This window comes from Asterias amurensis, chromosome 20 (assembly GCF_032118995.1).
Source record: "Asterias amurensis chromosome 20, ASM3211899v1".
Lineage (NCBI taxonomy): Eukaryota > Metazoa > Echinodermata > Asteroidea > Forcipulatida > Asteriidae > Asterias > Asterias amurensis.
The window spans coordinates 4,622,195-4,646,206 of record NC_092667.1 but is presented as its reverse complement, the minus strand read 5'-3'; the positions used below and the strand labels follow the sequence as shown (position 1 = coordinate 4,646,206).

General features: G+C 38.4%; 1 protein-coding gene across 4 annotated transcripts in view; it reads left to right on the top strand.

Annotated features, from left to right (window-relative positions):
• LOC139952167 (protein phosphatase EYA1-like) overlaps positions 1-24,012 on the top strand; it is a 168,041-nt gene that overhangs the window by 1,286 nt on the left and 142,743 nt on the right. For 2 of the 4 annotated variants that reach the window (XM_071951175.1, XM_071951177.1), the window contains exons 2-4: positions 8,772-8,823; positions 9,707-9,873; positions 10,332-10,589. In XM_071951175.1, the coding sequence (XP_071807276.1) occupies positions 10,545-10,589 (45 nt within the window). In that variant the 5' untranslated portion in view covers positions 8,772-8,823; positions 9,707-9,873; positions 10,332-10,544. Of the gene's footprint in view, positions 1-2,452; positions 2,517-8,771; positions 8,824-9,706; positions 9,874-10,331; positions 10,590-15,576; positions 15,596-24,012 lie in introns of those variants that run through there. The other 2 variants (XM_071951176.1, XM_071951185.1) reach the window with 2 other exon arrangements.

The window sequence follows — 24,012 nt, the reverse complement described above, 5'->3', positions numbered from 1 at the left end:
TCACTGCAGATGTTTCTTCCATGTATGGCTTCACCGGGAAACCATACTTTCTCGTTTGCCTGAAAACAGGAAAAACTCCAAACAAATGGGGCCAGTTGAAGTCATCGAAGATCGGTGTGTGTTGTGAACATTTCAATAAGTTTTGAAATGTTTGCATACTTAATATTAACAAATGAAGATAATTAGGGCATCGGTTGAAATGGCATCATTATTTTTTTCCCAATTCAAAGAAAAAAGCATAATAGCGTGAAAACTGGTAAGCAGAGGATATATCACAAATAGAAAAAATAAAGCGCTTCCATTGTTCCGTCAAATGAGACGGGCAAAACGCAAAGTTTGATAGGGGACACATGCGCTAAAAAGGTTCAATAATCCTCTATCCTGCGACTGTCGGGAGGATAGAGGGTTACGATTACCGCAACTCAATAATGCGCTAAATTTTTGTGGCCATGTGCCAGTGCTGCAGGGGAAATTCCCAGGTGAAACATCAAACCGGAACATGAAATGTTATCACTGCTCAATTTCTTGCTATGTCTGGCTGGCTAAACCCTGGGCTTTTAGCTCCGATAAGGTGACCTTTCCTGGACAAAAATTTTACTATTGTGGAAGTCAACACAATTCTTTCCAGCTTGGTGTAATGTTCTTACCTCTCAGGCTTTTGATTATTTGTGGCTTACAAGTTCTTCTTAGAACAATTCTTGACCATGTTACTACCATGATAAAATTGCATCTAGGCCTACTCTCCCTGATTCTGCAGAGAGTTCCCTGAAAACAAAACAGTCCTTCACTTTTCTGGTGAGCAAACGTGAATATCTCCCTGGTTATGGAAACTTTGTCCCTATTGAATTTTGAATGCTAAATTCTATTTCTCCCTGGTTGATGTACAAAACCGCCCTGAATACATGCCCAGTAGATGGCTTATTTAGGCTATGTATCCAGATTGTTTCATTATTTATTCATATCTTGATTGAACTTCATTACTCTGTTGATTAGTTTTCTCAATTTCTGTTGTTCCATGTGTTCTGTGCATGAATGGCCACTATGGTCTGTAAAAGGTTTTAAAAGAAAGCATTTTATCAACGCTAGTTATTTGATTTGAAGTAAAAACAACTAATTTTGAATATGATTTACCCTCAGTCTCAGCGATGAAAATTTCAAAAATGTGTTAACCTTGTTATGATATGTAATTGTTACAATAATGACAGGAAAAGAAAATGATTAATTTCCAAATGCACAATCCAGGCAGTTAGGATTTTGTAAGCCAGGAGGAGAACCAACAATATCCCATGGCGGTTAGCTCCAAGAGTTCTTATGACCCCTGACCTTCTAACAGCTGTTGTACCTTTAGCATTGCTCTCCCAGTAAGCTTTTATCTGGCTTGACATTGATCATATGTTATCTCCAGGACGGTATCTCTGTGGGATTCTAGTTTGGTGTTTTTTGCTTGATTTGTTTCCCCCTTTGTCTCCTGTGGTTCATTACTTTCTGTTGAGGTATGTAGAGGTGATAGTGATTGATAATATTCAATGACAGATTTGTAAATGGAATTCAGACTTTTTGAGATAAAATAAAGATCATTTTTCTGTTCACTGTGAAGGTAGAGTTTTTGAAATGCAGTGCTTAATAGAAATAAGGCAGAATTATAGAGAAAGTTACAATAAAAGTCACATGTAAAAGTTGCAGCTAAATACAGAGTCTACTTTCTGAGAAATCAGCACAAAACTGTAACAGTACTTTCACAGATTGTCAAATCTATCCAGGTTTAGCGAGGTTTAGCTGGTATTGTACGCATCTCCGGCTGTAGCATTCGCGAACGTACACCAACCCTCAGAAATCAGAGAAACGATTTGTCAATTCATGCGTGAATCGTTTCTGAAATTCAGATGTTTTGGGAAAATGAAAGATTAGGGCCTATCAAAACCGTATAACTTTTAAGGGAACCCGTTCTCAAAATAGTTAACAGCTGTGGTGCTTCTCCCCAAGTAAGTTTTGATGGTAATTTATTTTTGGAGTATTTACCAATTGATAACCTTACCAGTAAAAGTCCCATTTTCCCTGTCAGTGCCTTCATGTAATACCATGCATTAAAGATTCTTGCTAAAAATACCTCTTTTTAGAAACTGCAATAATACACGTTTTTGAGAAAAATACTACAGTCAAGGCCCACACACACATACATTTTAAGCTGACCTCTCAAACTTGATTTTGGTCACAACTTGAGCCCCCCCTCACCAGGGTTAATTCAGGCTTTGAACTACGACCCTGGAGGGGCACATTGATTTTCCGCTGGTTGAAAGGGCACTTCTATGAGGAATATGTAAACTTTGCAAAAAACGTGCAGCAATTTGTGGGTGCCATGGGTCAATTCAATGCCTGTCATTGAAGGGTGTGTTGTAACCAATAAAAAGGATTTTTTTGTTTTGTTTACCCACATACATCGATGTGTGTCCAGCACTGCACACTCAGTAGGCTACCCACCGGAGTTCTGTGAAAACAATCCCAGGCATATTACTCAGGTGAGATTCGAACCCACGACCCCCACAACGCTAGAGCAGTGTCATAAATAACTAGACCACCGAGACTGCCCGGTGGCCAGAGGGAGTTTGAATCCAATAAAAAGGTGTTATATATAGAGCCGATTTAATCTGCCCTGCCAGTCCTTAAAATTGGGCCACGTTACCATTGTTCTAACCTTGGAGTGAATTCCTCCCTCCAAAATGTTAAATTGATTCTATCTTTGAAACAAATTTTCTTGTCTGGTTAAATTTTGGAACTACAAGCCCTGAAATCTTGTGGATTTTCCAAAAAATCGAGGCTTGAAATATTAACAGCTTGTAGAATATTTTTCCCTTAAATGTTGTTCCTTTTTTAAAAATAATTATGTTATAAATTGTAAAGTCTCAAAACTTGAGGTTTGGAATGATTTCACTTCCGCCAGACTCAAATGGAGTACAATCAATCTTCCTGTCTTTAATATCAACGTGAGTACAACAAAAGTCAGACACATAGAACCAGATACATGAAGGAGCCTTTGCCTGGATATTACACTTGTAGACAATCATACCTGGTGTTATTACTTCAAGCCCCATGGCCTATTTACTGACATATATGTATATTTAGACCAGGTGGAATGAGGGTGAAGTGTTGATGGAAGACTGGTAACCTCAACTGACCCAACTCTAACTGTCTTGTGTTATCAAATTATTGTCTCCTTGTGTAAATGTTTATATGGCTTATGTTGGGAGTTGAGTCTTCTTGTTGGGGGCATATGGCGCACCTGTCCTGAGTAAGTACAGTCATGTTACTTATTATCCCAAGATGTCATTGAAGGATGTTGATTCGAACGTGGAACACGCCTGTCTGGGATATAGGGTACTACCGTGGATACCCTTACTTTGTTGTTATGTTTTGTTGTTGTTTATGCGTGAGATTTTTCAAAGCTCACCAAATGCGTGAGTCTCACGCCTAATGCGTGAGACTTGGTAGGTCTGGACTACTTATTTAACAGCATAATTAGCGCAAATAAAAATATTAATAGGAAACAAGAAGAAATGTTCAGTTTTAGATGTTGGAGGCAAACCCCCCTTGGGGAAAAACCCATGCAGTCGAGAAGGGACTGAAAAACACATCCAGATGCAAGGCTCTGGTCTGAGGTGGGATTGGAACCGGGGCCCACAGAGGTGAAAGGCAGGGAAAGAAACCACTGAGTCATACTGCTTTCGCTTGTTCAGTAGGATGTGGCGTGTGGTGGCTAAGCGATCTAGTGCAGCGGACTCAAGTTCTGGTGGTTCAGTTATCAGGGTGTGGGTTCGAATCCCAGTCGTGACACTTGTGTCTTTGAGCAAGATAATCGTTTCTCTTTACCCAGGGGTAAATATGTATCTGTGAGGGCAGAGATGGTTCTTGTGATTGATTTAACTTGACAGACTTTACATGCCTGATTTTTCCCAAGAGTCAAGGGCACCTTAATGAGGAATTTGTTAATTTCTGTTAGAACATTTCAAGGGGCATTGAGGAAATGACCAAAGGCATTGGAGGCAGTTGCCTCCGTCATGATTAAGCCTGACTGTTTTTTATGGGAATTAAATTTGGTTTTATTTTCACACGTTGGTTGTTTGACATATTAATTTAAGAAAAACTAGAGGACAGGACACAATTGACTCTTCCATGAAAAAACTATAGCTTCCCTTTAATTCATCGGTACTCTAAACTGTTTTGTTTCCCGAAGATTTTATAAAGGATAGCTAGGGCCCCCACAGGTAGACCTATTTCCCACGGCAGGCAATAAATATGTCATCACAAGACATTCATTCAAAGCTAAATACCCATAAAATTAGTTCACTCCATTACCTGAAGGAAATCATCAATTTGTTCAGATTAAGTCCCTGTGTCGAACTTGTTCCAATATATGATAGTTTCCTATGAACTGAATCAGATTTCCGTCTCAAATTAAGGGGGGCTGAACCGGGGTTGGATAACATTTCCTGCTGTTAATTGGTTTGAATTGGTGGGAGGTTGATTCCTTGATAAGAAGTGGCGCCCTTTCTTTCCCCCTCTTCAATCAACCCCAGGCGTCCCCTTTTCAAGGGATGTCAACTATTGACCTGTGACTGTATGTATGTAACTCTAAATACCCCAAATTAGTGAGGGAAAATGTTTGATTTATTGTGGTTTTTATTAAAATAAAGTTTAGGGGGAATAACATTTTCAAATAGTTTTGTTTGAGTAATGCTGTGCATTTTGCAGTTTCAGTCAGAGAATGCTTTGGTTTGACAGTTCCCTTTTCGCATGAGATCATCATTGATAGTAAAATAATCAATGTGGATAGGTAGGCCTATATAGCCGATCGATGTACTTCCTGTTGATCCTTAAAATACCTCTTCTAGACCAAGGGAAGATTAGTGGCTACCCCTCTCCGAGTCCAAGACCAAGGGGGACCCAGATACACTACCCAGTTCTTTATTCATTCAGATTTTGAGAACCTGTGATTTCTCTTAATACTTTCCTCCTGGTCTTGAGGACGGCCCCCCTTGAACCCCTGAGGTTTCTTCTTCTAGACCAAGGCAAGACCAGAGCACTCAAACTCTGCTTTTAAAGTGGTTTTTCATGCAGTCACACACATTATCTCAACTCAATACCACAAAGTGATTCAACTTGACTCAAACCTGTAAAGTGACTCATCTGTCATTAAAGAGATTACAAGTTGGTGTCAATCTTCAAAAGGGACTACCGCTATGGCTGGATCATTGCATCATCATGCGTTAAAGTATGGGTCGTCCATAGCAACACCTCCATCAACAGCCAGAGCCGTAGCCACAAATTCGAATACAGCTTAATCACACAAATTTCCAAATAATTTAGATTTTACATGTAGGCTTAGATCCACAAGACCACGGGGCTTGTATATGTAGCTCAAACTGTTGACTGGACCCAGAATTGTTTGTATCTAGAATAGAAATGTACAAAAATAACTGAGTCCTTACTAACGTATTCATAAAGTTTGATCTCATCCGTCTTTTGAGGCATATCAAGTATTACTCAATAGAATTTAGAAGGTATTTTTAAGACTCAATGTCAACATTGGAACATTTGTTTTTGTGCAAGATTCTTCACAGTGAGGTATTTGTTATTCAATTGATATTTATTGAAAATCACAAAACCGCTGGACTTGTCCTGTCAGTGTCATAAGTCTACTTGCCCAACACTGAACCACTGGCCTTGGGTGTAAAATTTGAGCCCTTGCAACCATTCTAAAAAGCTTGCTCACATTGCGCTACAAATGTTTGAGCATACTAATGTATCAGAAGGTTCACTTCATGTAGGTCACCAAATGTGCTTGAGAAATAGTTCCACTGGCTGAAATTCCAACGAATTTTCAGACGTGTCTGTACCGTAACTCCTGCTTTGAATTAAATGCGAGCCCCACGTTCATTTCACGGCAGCAGGTCGCATTTGTCTTCAAACAAAACGGACAACAAACAGAGAGATCCCAAACCACAATCGTTTTCTCTCTCGCTTTTTTGTGTGTGTGAAGCGAGACAAAGAATTGGTGTATTTGCACATAAAGGTCCCTGAAGAATGATGACTCAATGCAAATCCATATAGTCAATAGACTAACACTTGATCATCCCTGCGCCTTGGGACCCTCTACGCAATGAGAGAGGCAAGATTAGAATTCCGTCTCTCGTCAAGAAGCCCTCATAATATGGTCGACTCAATTGTGCAAATTAGCATCCCCTACCACGGGTCTGCTGCCGCCGAGTTAGTCCTATATATAGAGGCAAAAGGTGTTGGAAAACAAAAACAAAGGGTAGATTGCTTGACCCTCGAAATTAAATGTCACACGCTCATGTATTTTAAAGAAAAAAAGAGTAAACCGTCTCCAAAGGAAAATATTTGAGAAATTTGCAATCGTGGAATTGTCTTGATTGGCAAGTGTTAAAGGGGCGACTGCCATCTGCTTTCCCGTTAAATGTGTGTGTAGTTAAGAGCGTGATGAACAGGTAGTATTTGATATGAAACTTAGTAAAAAGGGACCCGCTTGTAAGTTGTTTTTACATAAATTTTGAAACACAAAATATATATGAAAACAAAATTATTTAAACCAAAATTTTCCTTTAAAAGAAAGACTTGATATCATTGCGAAGTTTTGTGAGAAGATAGTCCAGAGTTACTTGGTTCCTTTACAATTTATATCCAAGTTCAAAATAAGCATTTATAATCATATGATTTTCTAAAATTTCATATTTCATATGGTTTCATAAAAGTGATACATTTTTTAACATGTGATGGTAGACAAAATGCTATTCATGTATACGAAAGTGTGCACTTTGTGTTAAAGTAAAAGTTAGATCACGTATTGAATAATAGAATCCAATTAGATTTATATTGTACACCTGTTTATTGTATCGAAAACAAGTACATGTACATGTACTGCTGATAACCTCTGATCTAGTGTTAAAGGGATTGTATGCTGTATGCATATAATTGGGTCTCAGAATTCATAACTTCATATATAATGATTTAAGGCATTGCATGGTGAGGTCTCAATATAGTATGTTTGGTTTGTGGTAACACAATGCGTGTTGATCTAATTGTCAGGTAGAGTTTGTTCTTAGAGAACCGTCTTTCTTTATTCTACTACCGCGGAGTAGATTTATCGGATGTTCGGGAGACTTCTCAGTTGTGAAAAGAACTGTCCTGCTTTTTAACTACTACCTGGGCGGAAGGTATAGAAAAATGGCTGGGACTTCTACTTTAGCTTAGAGGATCAAACATAACTGTACTACCGAGGAGTCAGTTCTTGACTTGGTCTCAACGTTTCGACTAGCTTGCTCTGTAGTCATCATTAGGAGACTGAAGATATTATAAGAAAGAAGTGGGCTTATATATATAGGGGTTCAAAGGATCCAGTGCGAGTCAAACAGAGCTCTGATTGGTTCTGTGGTTGGCGGGCTCAGGGCTATTGTTAGGGTTGCCCATTGTTCGAGAAACCCCCCTTGGGTGTAGTGAGGTGTGTCAGTAGACTGGGGGTTTTTAGAGGAGGAGGGTGGTAGGAGAGTATGACAAATACTGCTGATGAAATAACTGATATCTTGTGGCACACACCGTTTATATCAATGTCTCTCAGGTGCTATGATTTGAGCCTGATCCCAATCTATGACATGGTCTAAATCGGTGGAGTGTTTGACAACGGCTTGTCTTTATGGGTGTATAGCTTTGTTTCCAACTTATTGCGAGTTTGGTGTAGACCTGGATTTCCGCTTCACGGAGGATCCGTTGAATTTTATGTGAGGTATGACCAATGTTCGGAAGGACCGTAATGGGCAAATCTTTGGATTGTGCAGACTGCGGATTGTGCAGACTGCGAGTTGTGTTCGGAAAGGAACTCTCGTTTGTTTGGGTTATACCAGTTCTCTTTGAGAACGGGTTTATACAGGCTCTCTTTGAGAATTTGTACCTTTCTGTAAAAGTGTATACTAAGCGCCTTGATATTTGCAATCCATTGTTTGTTACAATCTATACAGTAGTTGTAAGAAATCCCATAAAACTAACCTGTGAAAATTTCATTTCAAAAGGTAGAAGCGTGTTTGAGATATTGCCGGAAAATCTGAAGGGATTAAGTCATGCAAGAATAATCTGCAATTTGAAGACACTATTTGAGAAGAGTTACTGCAGTAGTGCTTCTCTGATTAATTTTGTTTGCGGATAAGAAGTAATATCTTTTCCCATAACCGCAGTACTCCAAATTGAAAAGTAACTCAAAATGCAATCCAAAGTTGTGGTATTCCTTACCAAGTAAGTTTTTATTGCCATTAATTTTCAGAGTAATTTCAAATTGTCTCGAGACCCTTTAAAACTAGAGAACCTTATCCAGATAAGACGTGGAAGAACCACTTTCCGGTATTGTCAGAGTTCTAATGGGAGCGAAGCTTGAACTGATAGTGTGGCACTAGCCTAAGCTGTTGCTCGTTAGATATTTTTGGGGAGTGTAGATTTCCCACACTCAGTGCAACCTCCCAAAATGCTCTATTTCGAAGGGTTCCAAAATTTGCAGTTTAATGGTCGCTGGTGTCGGAATGTGCAAAAGACTTACACTGTGTCTAAGAGATAGGTTTTTTTAAAAGTTTTTTTAAAGGATTGTAAAGGATTTGTTAATGACTTCTTTTCTTTTCTTTTTTAAGAAGAATGACAAAATTAATTAAGATTATTATTCTGATTGTGAATTCAGTAAACTTTACATTATTTTTTTTCTTCCTCTGTGTTTGTAGTGTTTAATTGGTGTGCCAAGTAATTTAGTGCCAGTTCTGCATTGGTGTGAAGGTAAGATAACTTAGGATTATTTTTTCAACAAATCTTCTCCCATGGGATCTTGCTTTCTTGTCCATTTTAGTCCTGCCTCGCTCCTCATTGGACCCTGGTTCAGATCCCACCTCATACCAGAGTCTCTCATGCAGAATGGAAAATAGTTACTGACCTTGGTATTTCACATTTACTTTGTCATCTTCTCTTGCTTTTGAAGATTCATAAGATTCATTCACAGACCTGCTATGAATTAGAAGCAAAAATTGTGTCTTTTGAATAAAAGATATTTGCATTGTATGGCAATGAACCAAAACTATCAACTAAAATACAACAGCGTCGGCTGAGACTAGCAGGGCACTCATACAATAAACATCAAAGAACCTGTCTTTCAACTTATAACCTGATCACCAAAATGAAAAATAGGGGAACAACTTATCACCTGGTCACCAAAATGAAAAATAGGGGAACAACTGATCACCTGGTCACCAAAATCAAAGATAGTGGAAACAAAAGCTCAGCTGTGCAGACTGACAAATGTAGTTGCCAGAGACATCAGGGAGCTTCCAATTGATCTCCCCAACTAAATGAGGGATAGACAAGAATGGGCAAATCTCAACATGATTCTGACCTCTGTCAATTAGAGAGAGAGAGAGGGAGAGAGACTCCACATGGGAATCAAGGCCCATCATTAGTTGGTTTTACCACCTGACCGTCCTCTTAAGCTAAAAAATGTCATGCACAATGAGTTTTAATTGCCTTTACAGCACAAAAACCTGGTAATTTGATTCTAAACAAAATGGAATTGATTTTATGTCATGTTATAGGAATAGAGAGAACAAAATTTTCCCCAACACAGATATTCAACTCTCTTTTCATTCTTCTTTAATTGTTTCCGAATAAGGTTCCGGAGAGATTCTGTTACTAAATCCAACCATCTATTTCTGGTAGCAGTGGAAAGCCTTACACCCAGCTTCTCGCACACCTCTGATTGCGATATTGGAACTTCACGTTAACTGGTGAAACCAACACTCAACGACTTGTCTGAAGTATCCTCGTTAAAGATCTGACGTAAGTGATGACTTTCATTAAACGTCGCTACCGACGATGAAACAGGTGGACGAGTGTGTCGCCACAGAAGCCTTGTGTTTCCACAATAAATACGAGCAAGACATTTAATTTAACTCTTGGTCTGTGCGTGTATGTGTGTGTATGTGACAACCCTCAGTTATTGAATGGTGGCTTGGCGACGCTGGTCAGACACAAGTGTCGTGAATTACTATATCGAGACTGTGCGTAACCCTTCAGTCAGAAAAGTGCTCTCGATATACTGGAACGAGTTTAACTCATCTTTGAGTGTCAGCGAGTTCATTCGCTACATCTGTTATGAATTTATACCTGGAATTGGTCTTCATTGGAAGCAATTTCTTCAGATGAAGCGACACGTGGGATTTACATTTACAACTAGAGTGTTTAAATTTAAGTTTTAACTAAATTCATTGTACTGAATTCTCTGTTTGACGTTCCAGAACTCTGTTTTGAAGCTTGCAAGGATTTTTTTGCGGGGGACTTTGATCAATGCTGGAGTTTTCCCAGATGCTGTGGATGGTGACTGATGACAAGGTGTGCACAAGACCAGCTTGATACCAGAAATTGACTGATGGTCGCTGTAAAGCATACAGATGATGTCATGACTCGAGTTCATGTGATGCTATTGTTTCAACTACGTGTTTAAGGAGACAATGGAAAGCACCAAGATGCCTTCTTGTGATGATTCTAAGCAGCCGGTGAGTCCAATCTCCATTTTGTTGTCTTTTCTTTTTCAGCAAAGTTGATGTCGTCACATTCCAGCAATGTCTTTTGATTTGGAGGCATTTTAGAAAGACCCAGCCATTATGTATTGCAGTTTTCTCATTTAGACATTACCTTGTACAAAGTCTAGCCGGATTCTAATCTCAGGGTTTTTAAACTCAACTTTAAGAGTAGTTGTATAAGTTATTTCTCCAAAGGGACATTTCTTTGATGTCTGCATGGGGCAAGTCTGACTCTGAGTCCCTTGTTTGTAAGCCTCGTGTTGTTGCATCGTTGCCTTCAATTTCAAAATAATTTGCTTTGATAGTACGATTAAGGTTAGGTTTTTTGTTTACCTGAAAATGTTGTTGTGTGTGCTTGTGAACATAAAAGTAGTTCAGACATCTTATATGATCCATCGCAGGTCCCAAGATGTGAAGAAGTAATAGTGTATGGCAAATTGATGTACTTAGTTGAAATGAAGAACAAAATTTAATAAAAAAAACACCTCAATAAATGGGTATAATTGTTAGTGTTTGTTGTGACCAAGGTGTCTAGCGCGCCAGCGTGTGGGTTCAAATCTTGGTACCAAGACATTTAACCATGACACTATATAAATCATTCGCAACCCGTTTATCAAGTTTTGGTGCTGGTGCTGCATACTCCTAAGGAATTTCAATGGTTTCAAGAATACTTACAGCCCATTGAAGAGGTACTACAATGTAGTATTAATGAAAGGCAGCTTGATATAGCATGCAAATTTATGCCAATTAATTTTTATTTTTAAAACATACATGTTATGTGTATCACAAAACGGTGATCCTCAGTGAATTGCCACATTATAAAAATATACTAATATAAATTGAATTTGACATTGACAGCTCGGCTGAAGGATTTGAATTCTATTGATGTTAGATTGTGGTCAGTCGGCGAGTCGAGCCACTCCACGGAAAGAGAACGTCGGCTTCCGTAATAAATGGACCAATACGTGTTATTGTCGTGTATGTGAGTGTTGCTCGGGTAAAAACGCACTCTCAGAAACCAATTAATTCAGAGTGCACTGGCCAAAAGTGACCCCTGGAGAAAATCGTGCGGTCATTTCTCCCTCGGCGCCAGTATTAGACGATACTGGTCAATAAATCAATGCTGCATGTAGATAAAGGATGTTTGCTGTAAAGGTTTTGTTTTTAAGGTACGAGTGCAGTGGGATTTCTGAAAGTCACTACCTGTAGAATCATAGAGTACATTGCATTAGTAAAAAATGCTATTAGGCATGTAACTGTGTGTTTGACATAAATTGTATGAGCAAACATGTGTACTGTTTTTGTGTGTTATGTGGTTAAAGTACTTTTAGGAACAAATTTTATCAGGAGCAAAAAATATGTGAACACTAGCTCAACAGACACTAATGAGGTCAATGAACATAATGATAAATAGATTCAAACTGCAAGCTCTTTGTAAAGAACTCTGATGGGCTAATCAAATGGTTCACTGCTGGTCAGAGTTACTAGACACGTACAACAGAAAACAATATTGTATCAAGGAAACACTGATTTATTTAAGAAGAAGGTGCTCATTCACTCAGGAGACTTGACGACTGTTCCGCATAAGGGGACGGCAGTCTGAAAGAAACTTATGTCCAAGCAGAGAGTTCTTGCAGAAGAGCTGATAAAGGAATACAAACGAACAGCATTGTTTCATTAACCTTACCCAACCCTTCAAAATCCAATCGCATATTCCCTTTGATTTTGTTGGACTGAAGAATGCATTGGTAAACTGGTTACAGTTTATATGGGATTCATTTTATTAGTTTGTGTGTTGAGTTGTTAGATTTTGTTAGAATGAGGAAGGACCCTACTTGGGGAGTTCTAAAGATTTTAATAGATATGTTATTCATGAAAGATGCATAATATTCAGAACTGTAAATTAAGGACAAAGGAAACGACTTTAATTTTTATTCTTTTTCTGAATTGCGTGCAGTACTTTCATTTACGTTTGATATCTGAAATATTAGAAAGAAACAAACTATCCAACGAAAAAAAGAAGTGTTTAAGATTTAAGTTGTTGAGGAAGATAATGTTTGGAAACTGAATTTTGGAAAACTTAGGGAGGGGAGAGACTAAGAAAATCGAAGGGGGCCAAGAGAAGGAAAAGAATTGGATGATTGGGGATTTAACATAAATTATCATAAATTAAATAAAAAAATTAAATACAAAAATGATAAATTATCACAATATTTGACAGTACTTTTCCAAACATTTCAGTATTTCACATGATTTGATTGGCAAAGAGTGCCCTTTATGATAGGGTCTTGGGTGACTACACACTTCCAAAAACCATTGTTGGAGTTGGACTTGAGTTGGTCCAGCCACTTCATGAAATTGAAGAGCGCCATCTGTTGTTGTAACAAAATCACTGAGTGTGTATTGTGTTCGCCCTAAAAAAAAACACACAGGACCAAGCCTTGGGATCATGAAACTGCATCCACTGCAAGTCTGGTCTGCTGCCCTCTGTTGTGCTTCTATATGAAGGGGTGGTCAAACAACGTGATACTTATCAAGTTGATTATTTGTTTGATTGGTTTGCATAGTGTATCACTAATGTTGCATGGATATGTGAATTACCTTCAAGTACGACATCGACTTTTAGGCAGTAAATCCATTCATACATTGTATGCTTAAGTGATCTTTTTAAACAGAACTCAGGAAAGTGCTGAGTACACAGTGCCTTATAAACAATTAGGAATCAGGGTGAAATAATACTATACAATAGGCTTTTGGAATTAAAAAAAAATATTTTTATTCATTTTATGTTTATTTATGAATATTATTTTTTTCTTTTTTTGGGGGTTCATTACCGAAATATGACCTTACATTTGAGTGAAAGCTATGGAAGCATTATTAAATTTATGGTGTTTTTTTCAAGGATTTTGTGTAAAAAAGAAAAGAAAAAAGTAATTGGAAGGTCTTGAAAACTTTTTTAAATAAAAAAATTCCTCCAGAGGCATCGGTACTGGTATGAACTTTGTAATCAGTGAGCTTTCTGATTAAAAATAATCCACTTATTCTCCCTGATAATTACCAATCACGGCACTCCGTCTTTAAAGGTTGTGGTACATCAAGGTTCACAATGTTGGGTATGTCAGGTGAGGGTGTCAAGTACCAGTTATTGCAGCGGTGCACGGCTTGACATAAGCCACCACATGTCAGTCATCTCTCTAGGTAGTTAAAATAAGTGTGGTACTCGTCAAATCCGCACCTTGTGATAACATGTTCCAGGTCTTGGGCAAGTTTTCTTCAAAGATATCAGCTAGTACTAAATAAAAATGTACTTGGGTCTAAAGTTTATGGTTCTACCCCAGATAAAGGTCCCACAAAACCTTTTCCAGGGATCAAATTTCCTCAAGGAAAGCTCCTCTTGACCACAGTGCTTTGATTGTAGCTTAGAACTTTTACTGGACCAGATATATTTCGTGGGCAAGATAAAAAAATATATATATTTTTTGTCATACATTTACTAATATTGGAGGAGGAGAATTGGAATTTAAAAGCTAAAGCATACAGAAGTAACTTTCTGCATATATCAACTTGTTCAATATTTCTTATGTTAGTGGTGCACAACTCACTCAAAGTTGCATTAAGTTCCATGAAAATGGAGGCTGCTTCCTCTGAAACTAGTAAGTAGGCAGTTTGGTCCATCAGGTATTTTCCATATTATTCAAACAAAAGAGAATGAAGAAAGGTTATGAGTAGCAGGAAAGTTTGTGACATTTAGAGATTGTTTATTTGGCTAGGAATGGTGCCTGTGGGCGTTGAACTGTTGAAGGGGGGGGGGGGGTGGGGGGGGGGGACAGTATGTCTAATCTTATAACACCATGGGCCAATGATATGGCAACTGTCTTATAGGCCATCAAGTTTTTCTGCGGCTAGTTCAGTACCACAAATTGGCAGTCGTTTTGGACTATGAGCTTTTGATGGTGCAGTGTGGGCTTAGAATTTTAAAGCCTTAAGGGGAATTCTGCAGTAATAAGGCCCAATTTTCCTCAAATAATTCAACCAGGATTTCCTTAGCGTGATCAAATACTTGAACTTGTTTTTTTGCAGCTCTGGCGTGACTTTTTGACCTGGTTAAAAATTCCCCTTCGAGTTTGCTTTCTATTTCGAGGGAGTGAATACTTTGTTGTGGTATTTTTTGTTTTGTTTTCTTGGGGGCAAGGGGGAAGAATTGTTTGTCTTAAAACAATGAAAGGGAAAATATGAAGTTACATGCACCAGATGCTATGAACAGATTATTATTGTTTTGTTTGCAATTCAACAAACAAAACCATTTTTTAAAATCGATACAATGTTGTTTCATTGATATGATTTTAAAGGTAAAATAAAATACAGTGAATTTTTTTTGTTTTAATATAAATAAGAGAACTTTGGAAATGAAAAAACTTGAAGTCTATGTGAAGCTTTTCACGGAAGGCCATATCTTAGTAATTCCACGCCTGAATCCCCCCCCCCCCCCAATTTTTGTTTTTTAATAGGCCTATAAGCTTAGCTAAAAAAGATTGGCATAGTCAACAACCATCACTTTAAGATGGTTTTATAGAAAACTATAAGACAACAATTTTCACATTCCATTTCTCTATTGTTTCTGGAAAATAAAAAGTTTGAAATAAAGTACTTGTCTAAAAACCAATTTGACAAACATAGCAGCCTCCCTTAAAGGTAAACTGTTGTTAGAAACTGGACTTAAAGATAAAAAATATTAAATAAACAATTTTTTGTTGTTGTGGTTTTCTAATTTAATAAGATTTTCTTATAAGGTTGAAGAGAAAAAAAACTTGTTGTTGCACCCCTGAAAAATTCCCCTTCAGTGCATTGCTGTTTATGGTAACTTTGTGATGTCACCAAAAAAGCCAGCAGGCCATGTGAATGAGACGGTACAATACACAGACAAACATGCTATCACAGAAGAATAGAATGGTTGAACAAACAGATTCATCAGAAATTGAGTAAGAACAAATTTATTTCTGATAATAATAGTGGACAGATCACATTGATTTTTATGTGGACGGATCGTTGCCTACGTGTAAGAATCCCGAGGTAGAACATTGCAACAGTGACTACTGTATGATGCAATGCTACTGATTCCCTTTTGTATACTGTAGTTTTAATAATTTGATATTTATGAAGAATTTTGTTTGGTAATGTGGTACCTGATTTGCGGTGGCAAAACTATTCAATGTTTTGCCAGTGGTTTGGAATGATAAAACCTAAAGTGCAGTTGTTTTTTCCCCTTTTCTTATCCTGACGAAAGGGATTCCTTATCAATTTACTGCATTGTTCTTCCTTGAAAGTGTCGGATTAATTCTCCAAGGAAGACTCTGAAAAGTCAAGTTGGGTTAGGTTTCCATCCCGTCATAGTATAGCTTTTCAGCAATAAATACAATTATGCTGTTTCAAGAATTGTATGATTCATTTGAAACTTAATCCGTTCATTAAATATTAAAGTTTAAAGTTTTATATTTTTATTTTATAAATGGTAGTTTAATCCTGTGCTTTGACTTTAAATTCAATTGGAATGTAGGTTAAACTATAATTTAGATCAGGTTGGGTCAGTTGTTTTTTTCTTACTTTTCCCCTCTGTGGACCCAGGTGCGAATCCTACCTCAGGCAGCAGAGCTGTTAATTTTCCCTGATGCTGCAGAAAGTTCCCTGAAAATAAACAGATCTTTCCGTGTTCAGGTGAACTTTTTAAAATCTCCTTGATTATGGAAACATTTTCCTTGTTATGTTGAACATAGTTCTAAATAACTTTGTGATTGTTGGACAAAATCTCCCTGATTGAAAGATGCAAGTTGGCAGTCAGGCCATACCTGACTCCCCAAAATACGTATATATAGCTATAGATAGTACAGTTGTAAGAGCGCCAGCACGTTAATCTTGAGGTCACTGTTTCAAGTCCCACTCTAGTAAATTTTTCTTTGTTCAACCCCTGCTAGAACAGAGAAAATCATAAATTCTCCCAAATAATTTTTCTCCTTCAATGGAATATTAAATTACAAATAGGGATGTAATGTGGGTAAGATTTCTTGGGAAAACTTTGTAATTTAGGCATTGTTTTATATCACTTTGATCATACGACCCTGTATCTGTAAGTTTCACAAACAATCCCGTCTCACTTTAACTGTTTATTTGGAACAATAACTCATCATCACAAGTTCCTAGGAAAACCAACAAACTTTGTTTGTTTGCCCTAAATAATATTCCCTTAAACTTCCAGTTCAACAAACATGTTTGTTTTATTTTTATTCTGTTCTTCCGTGACTATTTTGCTGTCATAAAGTTTGTTTAAAGTTTTTTTTATGCAAGCGGCCTTCGTTGGAACTTCCTTCTCTTTATGTCACATGATCTACCTCTGCATCCCCCAATAAATCCGGGAGTGGATGAACTCCGCGTGACAAAATGGGGTCAGTACAATGAGGTCGTGAAGTCAATAAGTTTGGAGGACCTGTTTTTAAAGGGGAGACCAAATCTCGGTTTGGCAAGCCTAAAACTTCATTTTTGAACATGTTGAAAGGGCGAAGCTATTTTTCAATTTGCAAAGGGCAGTTACATTTTAAAATCTTAAAGTCAATGAGAAACTTTTGAAGGGCACCAAGGCCAAGACCAGGGGCAACAGAGGACCATGGCCTCTGTGGCCTGCTTGTAATTCCAGGCCTGGTTTGGGGAGACTGAGGCAGATGGTGCAAGACTAGCCTAGTCTATGGTTTACCACAAGCTGTGTCGTAATTTAGTTTGTCATATTTGTAAAGGAATGGATACAGTTTGGTATGTGACCTGACCACGAAACCTGGACAAATTTGCAACATTTAATTTCCTGTAAACAGTGTTTTTATTATTAACAAAATTTCAATCGTTGATTTTGATCTTTAGGTTTAAATAGCTTCATAACTCAAGGCTCTTCTCTAATAAATCCTCAGAAAATATATATATTTTATCACGGTACAAAGTCTAATCAGGAATACCACCTAAACATACCAGGGGTACCAACCAAGTATTAACCTTGTTTTGAACTTTGTTTGAAAGGACTAAGCACAAAATTATGTCTCAAGCAGCACCATGAAGCTTAAAGGAAAATCTAGTTGTTGATTGTGTTTATTTCAGTCTTGTAGTTCTAGAATGCTGCACTCATATAGTGCAGGCACCCGCATGATTTTATTTTGCAAAACATTCCTTTCGTGCAAACTTCTGAAACACCCCTCAAAGTCGAGCGTCAGTGGACACCAATGTTTTTCAGAAGTTGTATCCTGCGGTCATGAGTCCGCAAGCACAAGGGAAAGGGAAATTTCCTTGTTGTGGGTGCGTTGGTTTCCTCTGATATTAAACAACATTAAAGGGAATTCCAGATACAATTTTATTTCTATTTAAAAAAAATTGTATTTGATTAGCTGCACTCGTTTTAAAGAAAACCTTCATGCATGACAGGGCCCCAATTTTATAGAGAAAAGCACATAAATTACTCTGAACACAATTTCAAACAACTCTGCTTAAGAAAAATGTGAATGCAGAACCTTTCCCTGGTGTCCCCCCCTCCCCCTAGAGAAAATCTTCCGCAAAGTCTTCCGCAAAATCTATCCAGACAGCACAGCTGGTAAAACCACTACCATTTTGTTTTACGCTCAAGCACCCTGATTAATAATTATCAATTTGTTTGTTCCCCATGATGGCGGAACTAGCAAGAAAAAAGTAAATAATTGTGACAATTTGTTTTGATGATATGAGATAATAAGGGCGTTGCTCCCCTGTAGAGGATGTTATGAAGAATCCATTGATAAAATAATATTATAAATGAGATAAATATAGAATGGTTTTACCATTTGGCAAACCACATTGCGGTTGTGTTTGTTTTTGTTTCAAGTGTTTGTTTGCTTTTGATGCAGTTCCCTGGATTGTTGTCTCTGGTTGGCCTGGGTTCAGATCCCACTCATTGTTGTAATTAAGCCAGTAAGGTCAAACAGAGTCAAGTTGTTGAGATTATTTTGACCATGGGCCACCTTAAGATTGCATCAGGGTTATATTCATGAATCAATCGTACAAATGATTTTGTTAAAAACTTCATTCTATAGACTTCGATCATAATGTGGCCATCTTGATATTCTCCCATTCTCTCTATGCCTAAACATTGATTCTTGTTTTAGTTAATTTAGCATTAGAGGACATCAGAAGATATTTCATAGCATTTGTACATTGAGGGCGGTTGAAGGGGGGAGGGGGATACGACGTACACACAAGACATTACCATACATGTCTAAGCTCAACTGGTGCATGCGTCTGTGATTGGGGTGCTGTTAGGTCAAATCAATATAGATCTGCTTGGCTTATGGATCGGAGATCCCACTATTACTTGCTACATGAGCAAATAAAAACTCTAGTAATAGGCCCATTATGTATGTACTTCTTCAGCTACCATCTGTCCCTGTAGAAATCTTGGGGCTTGAAGAGCTCTGAAGACCGAACAGGAAGATAAGTACGTCGAAGAAGTCTGCTGGAAATGGCTGCAATCAATAATTGCTTTGCCTTCATCAAACTGCCACCATTTTGTCTTGTTTCCCGTTAGACTGGTCCCCTGTCCTTATTGGCAAGGATAATGGCAGGTGTTGGCTTTAAGTATACACATTCAACTGCGAATCTCCAGAACCATAAAAGCCATGTGAAATGATGCGAGGTCAAAGATGATTAGGTAATTCACCCAAAACTAAAAACTGGGTTTATCTGCTCATCAAATAGATGAGAAGAGCTTTTGAATAACACTTAATTAGGCCTAAAGACTGTTTTAAGTGTTTCTTAACATGTCGATTTCTTTAGACATCACATCGCATTGGTATCATTGTTGATACTTAGGTTGCCATTTATCTATTTCCGAGAAGTGCCTGATTGTGGCGTACGGACGTCACAATTTTGTTAGCACAGTATTCTAATCAACAGCCAGATGAAAAAGTGCAATGAGCAAAGGCTGGGACTGTAAAATATAGTCCTTTGCGTCTGTTGCAGAGTTAATTTAACATTTCATGATAATGAGAACCCAGCCTCTCTCCACCGTACACTCTATACAAGCTTTTAATTCCATTCATCACGGTAGTACGAGATGCAAAGGAACAATACAAAAGAAACTCAGCCTCGCCTGATCTTATTAGAAAAGCGTTTGACACAATGTATTCCCCCTCTACCGAGAGTGTCCTGAGACATACAGAGAGAGAGGAGTTTGCACAATCCTGAGTGCATTCACAGCATCAACATCCTTCCCAAGTGAGCGATTCGCAATTCACAAATCGCCCTCGGCCAAGAACCCTTCGCGCAAAAACACCGCGACCGAAAAAGTGCCCTCTCTGCATATCAAGCTTGCCTTCCTCTGCATCTTAGGTTTTGGATGGCGTAGTGGGGAACCCCGGCAATGGCCAAACTAGTGATTGCTACAGTGTATCGAATCTCCTCAGCAAATAAGTTCAAGTACACCATGGCTAATTCAACGCGTTTCAAGGACCCCTCTTGTCTTACGAACTGCGCGGGTATTCACTTTATCTCCGCTGATTCGTCTTGAAGGTTTTTTTTTCTCCCTCTCTTTCTCTAAGTCTCCTTTCGTCTTTCTCTTCTTGGACCTGGTGCCACATCATGCTAACATTACCTGCTTCAGTGTTTACGTTCAGACAGCTCTGTTTTTCTAAGTAGGCACAGGATGGCCAGAAACTAATCTGTATTATGACTGATGTCCTGGTGTATTATGCAAAATCGTATTTATTTATTTATTTAATGGATCGTGTGACAGGTTTTTTTCAATTTCAATAACATGCATGCCTCGTAACTTGAATGGGGGGAAAAACCTTTTATAAAACTACAGTTGCATTTCAATTTAGAGAATAAAGGATTTGCTTTTGAATTAATTTTAAAACGGTAAAATTATGTTACAATTTATGTTTTTTTCTTGCGGAGCTGGACTGCACACTGTACGATTTTATTTCCATTGTCACGTACGTCATGTCTTTGAAAATAGTCCAAGGTATGCAGTGCATTCTCATGGTTGCTACACTCTATAGGCATTGCTGTGTGGCAGAGGTCTTTCAGATCGGCCTGAACATTTTCAGTCTGTTGTTGAAACATCAAAGTCGGCCGAGGGGGATTGTGATAGCCTGATTGTGGTTGATTATGATGTGTAGGGGGGGGGGGGGGGTGATCTAGAGATACCTGGTCGGTCACAGTGTCAGTCCTAATTGCTGGTGGGTAACGTCAATCCTAACAACTGGTTGGAATGAGAGTGGAAGACAGGTATACAAGCAATGTACCGCCCTGTCCTTGTAAAGAGAGGAGGAAAAAAAGAAGAAGTAGGCCATGATAATAAGCAGTAAAGGACAGTGACCCTGCTAATGATGACTTTGAGAGCCTGGATGGAGTCACATTGTGAGGGCGCTCTTTCCCTTTGCGTCTTTGGCAAGTGTTTACTTAGGCAGTGGGTCATGCATTACAAGAAGTTGAAAAGAGGAATGCTGGCCTGATGCTTCATCTTTAAGGGCAAGGTATTTTCTCATTGGTGAAGGGCACCTTGATGAGGCAAATGGTGTTTTTTATTGGAATAATCTAAGGGGGACTGATGCATTGACCAAGGAACAGAGGCAATTGCCTCTGTTGCCTTTTATGTTTCAGACCTGGGAATGTGTTGATAATGTGGAATATTCACTCCTGCTAAAATTGTTTCCTTGAAATAAGAAAACATCTTATTTCAAGAAACCTTTCTTGTGTCAAAACACCCACAGTGTCAATTTAACACCACAGTTTTTGCAGTTTACTGAAAACTAGTCCTGCTTTTACTTCAAAATGTAATAAAAGATGAGATATTGGGGAAAAAACATGCAGTGTAATTGTTCCAGATATCAAGGTGTTTCTATGAGAATATTGATAATTTTGTCAGTTTTGTTTTGTTTCGTACAACTGCAATCCTTTATCTTTTTAAATTTAGCTATAAATTGTCAACATTATTTGTTTCATGTGGGTTAGTTTTGGAGTCCATTACTACATTGACGTTGATTACACCCAAGGGTGAGCTACCCATTCTATCCAGACCCTATTTAGTCATGGACCCTGAGGGCACACCCACCACCCACTTGAACTTGGACAGTAACGCTTACAGATACCAGACCGGTCAGTCTGTCAGCCCTTAATTTCTCCCAATGCGGACATTGAAAGCAACAACTGGCACCTAGATGGGGTTAGGGCATCCTTGATAAATCTAGGTCAGTAGAGGTTGGTCATGTAATTGTCAATTAATGGGACAGTGACCTTAAAACATTTACTTACATGTATGTCTGTATGTGAATCTGCTGTACATGTTGGCCTACATGTTCAGGCCTTGAGTTAACTCATGGAACCCACAGCAACGCATTGGTGCTCTGGTGCTTTTGCTGCATGTGGAGCCCTTTGCAAATTTCCAATACAAATTTACAATTTCCTCATAGAGGTGCCCATAACTAGTGGAAAATTGCTGTGCCCTTTCAAGAACGAAATTCAAGGCCTGCAAAATTTCACCCACAGTTCAACAAATGTTTTACTGCATCAGGGCGCTTTTTAAACCATTCAATGGCAAATTCTGTTGCTTCACAATTACAGGCTGTCAACTTTTGTCTGCCAGTGTTGTTTGCTTGTGTTGTTTGCTTGTATCATCAATGGCCAAATAAATTATAATAATAACAATGAAAAGAAACACTGTAATTTGTTTGACATGTTTTTCTTGTATTGCATCACCTAAATTTGGTTTACACATGCCCTGTGTTCAACTATTGTCATAGTTATTAAAAAAGAAAAGAAAAAAAAAGCAAACTATCAGATGGGTCGGCCTTGATCCTTTGAACTGCTGCCCCTGGTTATTGCCTTATTGCCCTAAGAGATGTACCAGTACAAATTACTTCACTCATAAGTGCCCTTTACTACTAAGGTTTAAAGGACATGATTAAACAAACAAAAACAAATTGGTTAGCGATATTTGTTAAAGTTTAGTTGATAGATAGATACACATGAGCAGATTTAAACAATTTTTGCAAAAACATTTTTCCTAGACACTAAATTCAACAGTAATGGAAAGTGTTTTCCAATAACCACTGTGTAAAAAACCTCAGTTACTTGTAAACTGATCAGTGAGATCTGTTTTGCAATCTGTTTTTCTGTTCTCCTCTATTTTTGTGTGAAATCAGCAAAACCTTGTGTTAACGATACCCACACGCTAAGAACAAAGTGGCTTAAAGTCATATTATTCATTATTGTTTTTAGACAGTCCAACTCTACATTGATAACAAGAAACTTGGGAAGTGAGTGGAGATGTGCGGCGGGAAAGGCCCGGGACTAAAAAACAGAAATAGTTAGGGGCACGGGAAACCTCGATGTTAGCAAGAAAGTGAAAGAGTGTGTCCGATTACATTAGAATACTCTCTAGTTATAACACTCAAGCCATCACTGCCCCTGCAGGGCCAAGTGGTGCGAAGGGTGTGGAAGGAAAGAAAAGCTGGCTCCAATTTCGGACCCGATGTCTTACGTCTCCAGTCGCAAACCACTTCGGCTGGCCAGTCCTCTTCCCAGGTGAAGCTCGGTGAAGGAAATTGGGACTTACTGTTGGGACCCGGGGCTCCTGAGTCTGGCCGGTATCGCTGTCAAGTATGCACGGGTACCGGTGAAGCGGTGTTTGTGATACCGCTCGGGTGCCGGGGGAGCCCTGCATTGATACGACTTTGATGTAATTACGCCCCATATGTTTCCTCTACTTAGATGTCCAGTTTCGACGCTCCTGTATGTTGTGTTACAAAATAAGCCCATGGGTCTATGGTTTCAATGGCTGACATACTTTTCAAAGAGAAAAATACCCAACAAAGGAAATCAAAGGGAGAAAAAGAGTCGTTTTGATGTTCAATGCTGAGGCTAGATTTACAGCCAAAATCCTGTTCAAATGGTGCGTAGGTATTTCCACAGGCAAAAACATCAACTGTTAAGTGAATTTGACATATTGATCCCTGAAGAAAGAAAAAAATCACTGCGTGATCGCTGATTATTTTGTCTAAAAACAATTTCATTGGCAGATAAACATTGCTGTATTATTGTGATATTCTCCTCCTTATTAAATTCATGCTTTCAGACAGAGGCTGTGAAAAAAAGACAGGCCCCTTGTTGATGAAGTGTTATGATATGCATGGTGTGGTCTGGTCATCAGACAAAGATGATTGCACCCTTAAATCACTCATCGGCAAGAAGCCCCGTCTCCTTATTTAATACTGGAATTTGAAGTGTTTTGCTGAGCTCTTTGCAAAGTTTTGCTGTGCTCATTTTGATTGAGTAAAATAACAAAATCCAAGCTAGGAATAATAGGCTGCCAATGAGCAAAGTGAGACCAACA